The sequence below is a fragment of the Pinus tabuliformis genome, chromosome 1_2, assembly GCF_031772625.1.
Source record: "Pinus tabuliformis cultivar Carrire ecotype Pingquan chromosome 1_2, CPIR1, whole genome shotgun sequence".
In the NCBI taxonomy this organism is placed as follows: domain Eukaryota; kingdom Viridiplantae; phylum Streptophyta; class Pinopsida; order Pinales; family Pinaceae; genus Pinus; species Pinus tabuliformis.
This window is the reverse complement of record NC_142298.1, coordinates 158929871-158944736: the sequence shown is the minus strand read 5'-3', so window position 1 is coordinate 158944736 and position 14866 is coordinate 158929871. Positions and strand designations below refer to the sequence as shown.

Genomic DNA, 14866 nt, shown 5'->3' with positions numbered 1-14866 from the left:
GCAAAGTTTTCATTTTATTAGTTTTATATTTTATATTTATTACTTATGAAATTGAGCTTTGGTTTTTATCTATTTTTTTTAGTATTTTGGTTTCAATTAAAATGTTTTTGTTTTTTAGTTTATAGCTTTTTATTTTTAAACAAATAAATTTAACATTGAGTGGGAATATTGAGTTGGATGAAATTGTGTTATTAATGATTTTTTGAAAACCATATCTTTTTACTCATTATTCATTTTGGGTAGACAATTTTTCTTGTCAAAAAGATAAATTGTTGTTGATTTAAATGGTCTTCTTTATACATTGAAGCCTTAAAAATGTATTGGAAGACCATAAAAAATTTGTTGAAAATTCAAGATCGAAAAGTTGTAAATATCAGTTTTGTTTTAGATACACCTCTAGTCAACCACTCGAATCAAATAATGACTACATTATATGTATGAAAGATATACAAATACATAAAATTGTAGTTATGGCAAATCTCTCAACCTCCTTATAGTATCAAAAAATATAGTTTGACACCTTGATGGGGGCGACAAATCAACAAACATTAGGGATTGTGGAAAGGGAATGCCACCCTATGCCTCCCCTCGACATCATGTAAGGCTTTTAGTGGCAATTGGGCAACATGCACGCCTGTGTGAAGCCCTAAGCCATTAGAGGACGACAATTAATGGCCTTAATTTTGGTTACTCCATTCATTCATTTCCTGTACTAGTTGAGAAGACATTGGCATGCCATAAGATGGATGAGGTATTAGAGTAAAAGCGGAGGAAGAATGCATGGTAATTTGTATGTATGGAGCTAGTTTATGACGATAAATTCGAAGGGAAGGATTTTCGCCTCAAGTCAAGGGCAGAAGGAGGTAGTCTGCGAGGATTTAACAGTGTGAACTTCAATGAAAAGGAACTCTAAGGAGTGAAGAGAGGGATCTACGAAATAACGTCGCGTTGTGGGAGAATTCTTGAGGAGAAAAAATACCTAAATATCGATGATGGCTCTCAGGCCGTGTTCACGAAGTTGTTGTGGGTTATTCATATAAGGTGGAAATATATATTCTTGGTTGTCTTGTTTCCATTGGTTAATTGTGTTTATAGTTTTTTATATCATCATATTTGTCGGGGGTCGAGTGGCTAGCTAGAAAGGGGAGCTTTGGTTTGTGTTATCCATTTGCATTGGGGAAGTTGGGGTGTCTGAGAACTTGTTGGCAGGAGGTGAATCATCACATTAAGTGTGGGCTACACCAACCCTTAACATGGTTGGATTTTTGCTCACTGATTTTTGAACCATCACCTCAATTTTTTGCCACATAGACTAACATGTCTCTAGAGAATAAAGCTCGAGTGAAGGGGAATTAAACCAACTAACTACAAGTCGAGGTATTGTCCTTTGACATTTAAAAACACATTTTAAATATGTTGTTGTCCTTTTACATTCAAAACATATTTTAAACTAGCCTAGATCCATCTTAATTCCAGATCTACCAAGCTCCAAGAGGAATCAATTCTATTTTCACATTAAAAGAGGTTTGCATATGAGGAGATTTGATCCCTCTCGGCCCTTGGTAGATCCGAAGTTAAGATGAATCTAGGCTAGTTTAATTTGCCCCTTTAAATATGCTATATTCGACATGAATACTATGAGTGAATACCATGAAGTTATTTTTATTTTATTTTGACCAAGGAAAAATGTTTTTATGTTATTAATTTTATTATTTTATTTTAATTTTAATTTTCATGTAATTTGACTGAGTCAAAATATTTACAAGATAGGATAAGAGAAGACATTACAATATCTCTTCTACAGAATGTCTATTAGTGCAATAAAGAAAAATAATAATCTTATTAAACATATTTTGTAAATTACAACATATAAAAAAATAATAATTAGATTTCACTTTTTAACTCGTTTATAAAATAAAATTTAATTAAAATGATAGATCTTAGACTTTTGTGATCCATATTGTAAAATAATGGCTATAACAAATCTCAAGGCCTCAAAGCTTTTCAAAGAGCCTATAAAGAATCTAGGGTTAAGCTTTCTCGTGATGATCCTATCTTTAAGGTGCAACTCCCATTTATCTAGGGGACCATTGACAAGATTGCCCATATTCTTAAAAAGAATAAAGTTTCTGCTTCATTCAAACCCCTTAATACCATTAGAAATTTTCCCTGATCGGTTAAGGACCCTATTGACCCTAAAGACATGAAAGGGGTCTACTCGATCCCCTGTTCCCGTGGGATTCCCTACATTGGAGAAACTGGCCCCTCCATTATCCAGAGAATCCAAGAGCATGCAACAGACATTATGAAAAATTGTTCCCACTCATTAGCTCTCGCTGAACATGCATAGAAATATAAGCACCATGTTTGCATTGAGGATGCGAGGGTCATTGCTGGGTTTTATCACTTTCACCATAGGAAGCTAAGAGAGACTATTGAGATTGAGAAGCATGCAATCAATCTCAACAGGGATGATAGTTGGAAATTAAGTAGGAGTTGGATTCCGACCCTCTCTTCTTGATTCCCCCCTGTTATTTCCTCCTTTTTTTTAAAGTAAAGAATACATAAATTCTTAAATTATTTTATTTTAGTTTAATTCAATTTTGATGTCATCCTTATTTTATTGATTTTTCTTATTCTAAATTCTTAATTTCTTAATATAAAAAATAAAAATCAATTAATTAATTTATTAATAAGAATATTAATCTTATTCTAATGATTATTTATATAATTTGATTCCTTATGATTTTATTTACTTTATTTAATTAAGTCGTTTAATATTATAAATGAATTTTACTTTAATTAATTTATATATAACTAAATAACAACTAATTTACAAAAGCTAGTTTATAACCAAATATTAAATAAATATTATTTTAATTAATTTAATAACTAATTCCTGATGGCTAACTCTGGACCCTGATGCATCCTTGCTATTTAGTCTTTACAATTAATGGATCTTTTCAGCAGAAGACGAGCATCCATACCTAAGAAATATTAGCAGCTAGCACAAGGAAAGATTAGTAGCGAAGGAAAAAAGGAGGAAAAAACTCAACCAGATCTGAATGGGTTACCGGGAGGAGGAAAAAACCCTCAAGCCTACATTTGAACATGTCCACGGTGTGAAGCGACCTTCGGAGAGCAGTTGAGGAAGCCCCATTTATTCACGCTGACTACACGGGTGAGACCAGATATGAACGTGTTACCTGGAGGAGGAAAAGACCCTTAAGTTCCAATTCATGAGAGACTACTTAAGTTCTAATTCAATTCAAGGTTTAGTTAAAGCGTCCATGCATGACTATTCTTGGCCAAGGAAGGTGCACCACTTAGCATAAGAAATATCTACTTAATTAGTTTTCAAAGATGGTGAAAAACATTGGATCAAGAGGCTTGATTCACCTTTATATTTGCAATCTGTTCTGAGATTTTGAGGTCAATAAAATTAGTTTGGTCCCCATCCCCTATCAATAGCATGTTATTTTTATCTTATCATTGCTAGAATTCTCTTGTTTGATTAAGTTTATTTGTGTCATATGTTATGTGGATTCATTCTTCCATTAGTTGTGTTGTCGCTGAGATGTACACCCTAGCATGGGAGATGTTCTCAACCCCACAAAGTAACACTTTGTAAGGCGCAACCCTCAGAGTAGGGGTTGTCACTCGAATCCCTACTCACTTCGTTTAAGCCCTCTCCTAGATAAGCTAATGGGGGTAGTCCCTAGAGGAAGAAGGAAGGAGAAAACTTGTTGAAGCAACAAGCCCTTGGAGACTATAGGCAAGGCGGCTACTTCTCTAGGCAACTTAAATTAAGACTAATTAGCAAGTGTGTTTATTAATGAGCAATGTGTATCTCAAAAGATGGATTCGATTAGAATGGTGTGACAATAAAAAGATTAGTAAATACAAACAAGTGCCTTAAAATAATGCTCAACCAAATATATCACTTGCACAATGGAAAAGATTTCAAGTTACAAGATAAATAATGTCCCAAGAGAAAATGTTAGTATCAAGAAAATAATATGCAACAGAGTATTTCCACTTCAAAAATATAACAATATCATAAGAATTAGTGACAAATACAAAAAAGATGGAACGTGCAAATAAAAAGTGCTCATAAGATCAACAATGAAAAGATGTTAGACAAGAGTTGCTAAGATGGTAAGATTTCCACAATTTAATTGAGACAACCTTATTGATGTGTTTATCCCTTAATTATCAATTAAATTTAAATGTTACAAACATAAACACTCAAGGTATGAGGGAATGTTGCAAACACAAACAATGAAGGATGCGAGGGAATGCTGGTTGAAAATTTGGTAATTGATTTTCCAAAAGAGATAAAAATAAAAATTTAATTAAATAATATAAAGGGAGTTGTTTTTAGTGATTTTTGGACGAAAATGTTGTGGAAAAATTTGAGATTAAATCTTGATTTGTATTATTTACACTGGTTTTTTAACTGCATATTTAGATTCAACACCCTGAAAAACCTCTAAGACACTTTCATTGCGCAAGGATTACCCATCAAACTTGTAGGTTCAATATTATTACCGAATTTTTAGAAAATTTGACCGAAAAAATAAAAAATCTAAATAAATAAATAAAGACAACTCCGATATAAAATAATACTTAATTTTTGGGAACTTATACGAAACCGAAGTAATTTTGATTTTTTTTTTTTTTTTCATTTGGAGGTGCACAACATGCGGCGACGATTGTTGCCCTGCATCTCGCGCGGACCAACAAAACCACGCGCCGGATTTGTGCCCTGCACTCAATGCCAGTGTTTTAGTTTTCGAGCGACCATGGTGGAAAAGCCGAATAAGCAACACAAGAGCGATGTCGAGGAAGCGCAAGTCAGTTTTTGCAGAGCAGGAAGAGGAGGAAAATGCAAAACTCAATAATCATATCGATAATCTCATATCCCACCAAATTTCCTTTATCAAAGATCCTGAAAAATCCCAAAGATTCAAGACCATTGCCTTCCTCAGCGCCCACTTAAACTATGCATCTACTCTCACACTGAGTCAAAATATTAATAACACCCTCCAACAACACCTCTGGGATGAGACTGATCCTCAATTGGTCCAACACATCATCAAATTATTAGCGGATATTGCAGTTCGCCATGATATGTCTCAAGAGACCACTCACTCAGTAGTAAACGTTATGCACAAATACTTAGAAGCACATCACTATTTTGACGATTTTGTAACTACCCAAATCATCAGCTCTTTGAATCATATTTATAATCAAACAGGGGTAATCAGTGAATTAGATGGAGCCCTGGCATTGTCTCTTCTATGTACTGATAAAGTAAGCCTTCGGACAAGGCTGTTGAATCTCTTGGGTTTGTCATTTAAGAGTAAGAATGGAGAAAATAATGAACACGGGGAGCTTGTTTTTAAAGTTTTTGAAGCGTTTACCAAGGACCCATATCCTTCTGTCAGGGAGGCTGCATTGAAGGGTTTGATATCATTGCACAGGAAGGGTTTTCATTTGACCAAAGGCTGCTACAGACGTGCGGTTGCCCTTTTTCAGGATAAGGACGAACTCGTACGTCTGTCTGCCATTAAATTGGTGAGTAGCTATTATATTTCAAGAAAATATTTGGTAGCAAATGTTGTTCATTTTTGGCAGTCTAATTTGTGATGCTAGCTGATTCTATAGTTCTGTCATTTCTGATTTTTACAACAGAGTATTGTTATCATCAGTAAATTATGTTAAATGTATTAATTAAATATTACTATTTTTATCCTTTTTATTTTTTATTTATTTCTTCCTGTTTTTCTTGTCTGGTCACCCTTACATAGGAAGAATCTTAGAATTATCATATACGGTCCACTGACACTGAGTTACCCCAATAAGGGTCGACAGCAAGGAAAGGGTCAAACTTACTTTCAGCTAAGATGCAACAACTATGGTGTGATTTTTTTCTTTCTTTTAAACCATATTTGGGAAATATTATATTAATCAAATTCTTGGCTGAATACACAGCAGTGTCTCAGGATTACAAAGCTAGTGGAATGTTTACTGACAGCTTCAAGCTGTACTAAAATCAAAACCACAAGACTGTATAACAGCAAGATTATCTCTGAACAAAGGAACCTAGGAGTACATACCCTGTAGAAAATGCCTAACATAAGACAAAAATTAGCTTCTATACTAAATTATGCTGGAGGTAGAACCTTAACCAAGTCTTGAGAAGCTACAGGCTCCAGAGATGGAGCTTCAACATTCAAATCCAGGAGGATTGATATAGATGGACTAACAGAGTTGACAGAGGGAGAAGGAAGCAGAGAACCCTGAGCACTTCCATGCTGCAGCTCTCCAATTTGACTCCTCAAGCAGTTGATTTTGTCCTCTGCCCTTTGAATTTTCTGCCTGTGATCGATCAGGATATGCATTGCTGTGGTCATTTGCACTGCCAGGTGCTAATAATGGACTTGAAGCTGTGCCAAACTGTCCTGGAGATCAGCGGCTTGCCGCTTCACTAGGAGAGATTTGAGGGGCTTTACACCACCTAGATGAGAAGCTCGAAGCCGTCATCTACAAATCATAAAATATGCACACCACAATCCAGTCTGCCAATGCATGGACCCAAGAACTGAGCAGTCTGGGGGCCATAAGGAAAGTCTGAAGCGTGTGGTGAGTCCCTGAATCCCCTGTATCAGAGCCATTGGCCAAAACCATAAGTTCTCATGATCCTGGGTGTACAGCGCCATGACTGCTGCGATGAAGGGATGGGACGAGCAAGAATTTCCATGAGTGTGACAATTAATGAGTCACCCATGCCTTGTGGCTGCCTGAGCCCAGACAAGACCCCGGAGTGTTGAATTTGTAGCTATTGTCGGTCTTCATAACTAATATTTTAGCCCTTGATGTATTTATATGATAAATATAAAGCATATTCTTCATGCTATTGTCAAAAGATAAAATATATGACATATTCTTCATGTCAGTTTTTAAAAGAGAAAAATTGTGAATTTTGAATTTGAATTTTGGCTCCAAAGATGACCTGGTCGGCCCTCCGACAGGACAAGTTGGCCCAGCTTCTAGAGGCATCCATTCGGCCTCTCAAGACACTATATACACATACCATTTCGTCCTCCTCCAAGGGCAAGTAACTTGGTCTGTCTGAGGCCAGCAAAGAAGGTTTGTTTGAGGCCAGCAAATAAGAGGTCTGAGGCCAGTGAAGAAGGGGTCTGAGTCCAGCAAAGAAGTTTTGTCTGAGGCCAGCAAAGAAGGTAAGTTTGAGGCAAACGAAGAAGATGTATCTGAGTAAATAAGGATGAATCCGTGGCAGAGTTTCTGGGTTATCTGAGGAACAGAATCGAGTTTGTTTGAGAAAAGAAGGCTGAAGTTCAGTACTACCAGAACTGACTATTCCGAACTTGTTGGACAGCAGATTGAGTTGTCTTGTGGGCAGTTTGACCAGGTTTGACCAAGGCTGCTAGTTTGAATTTATGTTTTAGATGTATCTCCATTGACTTGAATAATTTCTCTAAGGAAAAAGGTTGTTGGGATTTTACCCCATGTGGGTTTTCTCAAGGTAAATGCTTGTGTACTTGATTTGGCTCTCTTTATGATTCTACTGTTCATTGTTGAAGATCTTCTGTTTCATTGCTTAATGATTAATGAGAATATGAAAGAAATTAAAGTGAATATCATTAGAAGTAATTACCAGTAGAAGACCTACGAAAATTCAACATGGTATTGTTATCCACCACCAGTGGGTGACCCCTATAGGAGAATTTTCTCCTAAATTTGTCTTCAGCTGGCAGCCATCAGCCCCTTGCAGCCACCTGATAGCTCGATGTGCTATTTTTCTCCGCCACCTGAGGCAACCATTGTGTGCCCTCGCTCATTTGTCATGAAAGTATGTTTGAAGGTGGGCCTTCCAACCCCGAAGGTATGGTTTTTCATTATGTGATTGCATGTTTATGCTTGCTTTATTTGGGCACACTTGGGCATGGATTAGTGGGGGGATTCAGCGGAAAGAAAAGGTTTGGGCTGTACTCTTGTTTCGTTGCCTCAACTTTAGGGGTTGATATTGTATCCTAGTCCCGTGGGATGTCCTTTATGGGCCATTAGCTTTAGGAGTGACACTATATGGGAAACCCTAATTTTGGTTGCGTGGTCCTGTTGACCACTGGAGTGGCACCTGATGATTATATGAAGACTCCATGCCTAAGGATGATCCAAAAGACACTTGTACCATCAGATATCATCAGTCAACATAGTTTTTTAACGAGTTTACATCTATTTTCTCATCATCTTTCTTGTACCCAGATTCCACACCCTGCGGGGAATTGTAATAAGTGATACTAGTAATGATGAGTTTTGAGTCTGTAACAGGCCTAATATGTTGAGACTCGATCAACAAACGAGTATACCTTGGAGTGTTTTTTTTATTTAGTTAATTATCCTTTCTTTTTTAGAGGCGGATAGTTTTCTAGGTTTTTTTCACTCACTTTTAACCCCAAAGTCGGGGTGAAGGTTTGAAGGTTGAGCCCCTAACACATCTTAGTATCTAGAGTCGATATATACTACCATACTAGATCACACAAAAAATTTCGTGTAATTTGGTTAAGTCTAGGTAGTCATTTTTAATTTTTTAGATTTCCTGCAGGTAAAAAATTGCAAATAAAATTGTATTTAAACTGTAATAAGTGTAGCTAGAGAAGTTGTATGGGGTATGAGTAATAAAAATTACACCTCTCACCCTCAACTTCCTACTATGACACACTTTGAGGGGTTAATAATGTGTTTTGGACTCTTAAAACCCACATTTCCTAAGTTTAGTGGAAATTGTGGCATTTAATTAGATTAGAATTAGATAAAATAGAGAGAAATAAATTATTCCATGTGACAGAATGACATGGAAATGACTTGGAAATTATCCTAAGTCAAAAAGTTGAGTCAACGGACATGTGGAAGATAACTGAGCATATTGCATCATAAATATACCATTATTTCATAAAATCAAATTTCCTAGAGATAAAGTAGCAGTTGCACATGTGGAAAATCGAATTTATTAGAGGAACTCATGTACTGAAAGAATATTCTACGGAATATTTAGAATGAAGATTTCGTGGGGCCTTCTCTCACTGTTAGTTCGAGTTGCTTCTACACTTAGCACTTCACATGGAGGATTTCGAGTTTCACTTGAGGAAATCACGCAGTTCCTAGGGATTTGCGCAGAGCATCTTTGGGATCATCATCTAAATTGGCGGCACTTGGCTCGAGTTTGATTTGGTTTGACTGGAGTTATCTCATTATATGCCATATATGGAATTCGATTTCCCTTGAGGTGCACATATGGAATTCGATTTTGCTATGGTGTCTCTATCTTCTCCACATTGAACTTGACTTATCTTTCCTTGGGATTTGCTTTAAGTTCAGTTCTCACATGCATTCTTCCTTGGGATTTGCTTCCAACTCTCTATATAATGAGGCTATGTGCTCTCATATTGTATCATGTTATGAGTTGTTGGTCTTGAGGAAACTCTACCATTTTGTACTTGCATACTTTCTTAATATAATAAAGATTTTGGGGCTATCCGGCTGGTGTCCTCTTGGCGTTATGAGGTGATGTCCTTTCATACTATTGCTATTGTGTTTAATTTCTTTTGTATATTGAATTAATACTAGTTTATATTTGCCATCTTGCTTGGATTGATGTGTGCAAGCTATCTTGCACATATCATTGATTTAGAGTAGTATTCTAGGGATAAACTTGCCAATTCATTTTAGGAGGAATGTTTGGTTTATCTTATTCATTATATTGCTCTAATATTGTGCAAATTAATACATTTCAAGTGTGTAGAAAAGATATTTTGTATTGTGTGCAAGAATCCATCTGGAAGTGGGATAAATCTCAATTAGATCAACTCACTCCTAGAGTCACAGCGATCCAAGACTCAGCCATTTGTTCGCTCCAAGTCTTCCATCCAACGAAAAGCACAAGGGAGTTTTCTTACTCTATAGCTACTTGATCATCCATTTAAATTCAAAATACTTCTTTGATTCTAGTTCTTTCAAAGTTATATCTCCTATTCAAGAGTCATTTCCAATGCTAGCCTATAGGCTTGAGCATTGGGCAGCAAGGAGCTTGAGGAGAAGTTTTGAGAAACTACTCACTCGTGTTTATGTAGGACCCCCTCACGCTATCCAAAGACTAATTTCTAGGGATGCCATAAGCACTTGGGAGAGAGTTGCAAACTCATCTAGGACGTGGGCCTTTTGAGCCTTGTGAATCTCTTTTGGAGAGTTTTTTCAATCTTCAAGTTTGTGTTGTTATATTTTTGGGAGAGTCTAACTTTGTTAGATTCCTATCTTTGTAAAGATCTCTCTCATATTGTGGGTAACATTCTTAGAGGCATTTTTAGCCGCTTCGAGCGCTAATAAAAAATAACAATTTTGCTTGAGAGAGCTTGAGATTTTTCTCATGGCATCCCCCTTCCTCTTTTAGAGGAGGGATTCTTGTGGGTGGACTAATTTTGCTTCACATGCAAATTTTTGCTAATCTTGTATTTAATTTCCCACAGGCATAAGCTTCCAAATTGTAAACTTGAGAAAATCTCATCTTATGTGTAAACACTTCATATTTTGGCAAGTTTTAATTGTTTCATAATTTCTTCAAGTGTATGCTTCACTACTTTGTCAATTTATGCTATATTGTTAATTTCAGGTATGTTCTATGCTAGAGCAATTTATTTCAATTTTCATAGTTAGCTCAATACCTTTTTCAGATTAGCAATCACATTAGCATTAAATTAAACTGCAGATAGAACATAAATATAAATCACAAAAGACAAGCCAAGAGAAGAGGACACAGGATGTGGCGCTAACCAAGGACAAACCCCAATATGGGGAAACCCTTGATCAATTCTTCTTATATGTTCTTCAATAGTTCAGCAGAGAGAGAGAGAGAGATAGTACATTTACAACAGAAGTCAACACTTTGACATATCTAGATAAGAGGATAGATCATCTCTAAGAAGATGATACATGAGATCAGTTGAAGACATGCTGCTTCAACTGATTCTCCAAGGTGACTCTTTCACCTATTGTTGTGCTGCACCTCGTCATCATGCCGCACCTCACCGTGCTGCACCATGCGCACCCATCATCACTATGCTGCATGTCATCATGCTTCACCAATTATGACTATACCCATCACTGTACTACATCATGTGCCATTGCTGCGCCATGTTGCCATACTGTCCTATGTGCTTGCAACACTATGCTTGCCATGCTGTCCCATTGTGCTTGCTGTTGCTGTACCTTGCATGCTTGCTGTCCCAATGTGTATGCTTGCTGTCCCAATGTGCATGCTTGCTGTACTTACATCAGATCATTGTTAGGGGATTCTCTGATCATTCTAACAACTGTTAGGACAACCTTCACAATAAGGTCACGGACTGGTTGGGGAATCAATGACAGTCCTACTAGCCCTCACACATCAGCGACAACATCTGTCCCAAAGTTATGATCACCTTTCTCCAGCATTCCTAAACAACATGTTGGCTTGTTATACCCCAGCAGTGACAACTAGCCCTTATGCCCTCCACCAAAGTGACCCAAAAACAAGCTACTGCTCTAACAATTAACTCAGCCTCCATTGTGGAACTCAGGCCTCCTCCACGCTGTCTTAGAGTCTCCCTCTCTTGCTGCGGTTAGGGCAATTTCGGGCCTTTCATTCTTCCATAGACTACGTTAAGGTTCTAGGGCATCCATCAAGGGTAGAGACCCTCTTCTAGGCTGCGTTTACATTGCTGCCCTTCTTGACTACGTATACCTCTTCATAGGTTATGCTAGGGCTTCTCCATAGGGCAGCGTTAGGGCTTCTCCATAGCAGCATTGAACCCTACCCTTGCTGCAATATAAGAGCCTCCCTTTTGGGCAGCGAAGATTCTTCTCCATGAATGTAGATGAGGGCAGCGTTAGATCTCTTCATCTAGGGCTAGGGCAAACCTCCTAGATCAGTGTATGCTCTTAGGGATTCTTCCTTCCATTAAAATCCAAACGAATGGAGAGGAAGAGATCACAAGAGAGTTGTGAGTGTGTCCAAATGACTTTCAAGGCACCTCTATTTATACTAAAACGTTGAGCACATGAGGGGTTTATTTGGTTGCTGGCCGACCTTGACGAATTGTTCCATAACACGAATAAATTCATATGTCCATGAATACTTATTGGAATCGGATGATCTTTAGATCAATCCTACACCTCTCGATGAGAGGGATCCAAGAAAAATATCAGCTGCCATAAATAATATGACCCCCATGGAGTTTGGCTGTAGTTTCCAATTTTAACATATATGTCATGGAAGTTATTGGAGAACTATCATTTATTTGAAACAATTGTAGCTTAAAGCAATCTATTCCATTTTACTTGTCTCTTTTCCATTTAATGGTGCAAACACATATGAACTTATTTACATTCTAGCCTCTCAAGTTTTGCAAACTATTTCTCTTTGAAGCATTTGCATGTAGCATTAGTTTAATTAACACAATTTGCACTTCAACTAGGCATTTTATTATAGGAAGGCCTCAAGCCTCATTAAAATTTTTCTTTCAACATAAGTTGGTTGAAGTAAACATCTTAGGGACCCTCTACTGACTCTTCACTATGAGATCTATATCTTTGGGCGAGGGTGAGGTCTGAGGATTGAAGAGTTAAATTGTAATCTTGTTGTAGAGATAATTGATAAAATTAACCAAGAACACTTTCCATTACATTTACTTTACTTGTCTCTTGATGGTTTGAGTTTTCATATGCAAAGTCTATTCCAAAAGCAAGTATTGTAATCATTTCAAACAAATGCTTTCTTTTCATGCTTCAAGTCTAATTGCATATTGATGCCTTGGTTTAGCTTCATTTCTTTTACATTTCCAAGTTAATTACTAATTTTTGGGTTTTGGCAAGATATGTTTCACATGTTTTGATTCATAAAGTTGATTATCTCAAAAACATTTTGTATTTTACATATCTTGTGCTAACAATTCTTGTTTACATTTCAGAGTTACTTTTCTTTCTCTTTTGAGAGCATTGCATTTTACTTTGAGCAAATATATCTTTAGATTGTTGAGCAAATTCCTTATAAAGCACTAGTTTTATGGTTTAGATTGATATTGTTATTTCAAGTTGCTCACATCATATTTACTCATATATTTTTAAAAGTAATCCATTTTCACTATAACACTCTCCTAGAAACTCACATCTTTTAACTTAACTTTTCATTAGGGACCACCCCCCTTAGCTAACCTAGGAGATAGCTCAAATGGAGAGAGTTGGGATTAGTGTGACAACCCCTTCTCTGAGTTCCCTGCCACCAACCACACCTTGTGGGGTTGAAGGCTTTTCTCACTAAATTGTAGGTAGGTGTAGGCAACAGGTGATAACAGGTCCCGCGTCTTGATACCACATATATCTCTTCCCTCTACTCATTACAAACCCTTTTCACATTCTCCCCATCTGGGTCCACAAAGTGTTAGTCTCCCCCTCCCCTTGTCCACACCTTGGGTCAGGCTTGGAATGATGCCCCGGAGGTTGATGCACTAAAAGAAAGATAAAAGCATAATATGGCCACATATAACAAGAAATGTACCTGAAAATGCAAAAGATGGTCGAAACAATAAAATTTAGCATGTAGGAAAAAGCCAAACACGAGCTCAATCCCTTATCATTATGGTCATCACCCTGGTTCCTAAGGTCCCTATGAGTGCCCCTCTCATCATTAAGGAACCAATGATTGTCCCAACCCTTGGTGGGTGATGAACTGCCCTACCTTAAGGGGGTAATCACTGCTACATCTTACACATTATGCTCTTATCCCCTTGAGCCCCGAGCAGTAAAAATGAAGAAAAATCGTAAAAGGCAAAAGGCATATAAAGAAGGGTGGAAAAACAAAGGTCGGGGTAACTCATGTACCATGATTGCTCCCTCCTACATTCATACACCCAAGGTATGGGCTTCCCTCATCATAGTTGCCCTTGTACCATGGCATGTGACTTGGAGCCTCCCCTATTGCCCCAACTCCATTCCATCACTATTTCACATGACACCTGCCATTTGATGGGTGTACCATGGGCCTGTCATTCCCTTAGAGGTTGAAACCACCTAATATGATCCTTTATTAACTCCTCTTGCCAAGCAAGGAAATATTTGGGCATGTCTAAAGCCCCATTTGGAAGGGCATGCCACTATGAAGTGTCAACTTTTGCCCTTGATTAGCAAGCTTATTTACTCAATTGACTAATGAATTATTGTACTGGAAGGTGAGGAGATGCATTAGATCTTATATAGGATTGCGCGTGGGTTTTCATTTTGGACTTGGCCTCCCTATACAGGATTCAAGCCTTCCAGAGGGTCATAATGGCACTTGTAGGGTGAGTGTTGAGAGCCATGGGCCTTTAACCACGCGAAGCATTGATTGCCTCACCATGGGCTTCTTCAACACCACCACATTGCTTGTTCATGCCCCAGTTATACAAAGATGATGATGCACTTGGACTACATTGCCCAGCCATCTACACATTGCACCCGACACTTGGTTGCTGATCCAGGGCCCAAAGGAGGTTTTGCCTTTCCTGGGGAGATGTGGGAGGGCATGTGTCATCTTCTAGCCCTTATTGATAGAGCATCAACTTGATCTTGAGCCATTTGGAGACCCATGAGATCCATTTGGATCCCCTAAAGCCCAAATTGGGGTTTGGAGATGTTTTGCAGCATTTGGAGGGCATCCCCCTCTTATTCACCATTTTTGAGGCCCTCACTCTCATCATTAGCACATGAGGCCTCAACATTGCCCTTCTAGGGCTCGACGTCAGCCTAGCGTGGCCCAAAGAAGGCTTATTTA

General features: G+C 37.7%; 1 protein-coding gene across 2 annotated transcripts in view; it reads left to right on the top strand.

The window, feature by feature from the left end:
- Positions 1-4660: 4660 nt before the first annotated feature.
- LOC149204987 (protein SIEL-like) overlaps positions 4661-14866 on the top strand; it is a 252601-nt gene continuing 242395 nt past the window's right edge. For both annotated transcript variants that reach the window (XM_089393396.1, XM_089393397.1), the window contains exon 1: positions 4661-5580. In XM_089393396.1, the coding sequence (XP_089249522.1) occupies positions 4840-5580 (741 nt within the window). In that variant the 5' untranslated portion in view covers positions 4661-4839. The remainder of the gene's footprint in view (positions 5581-14866) is intronic.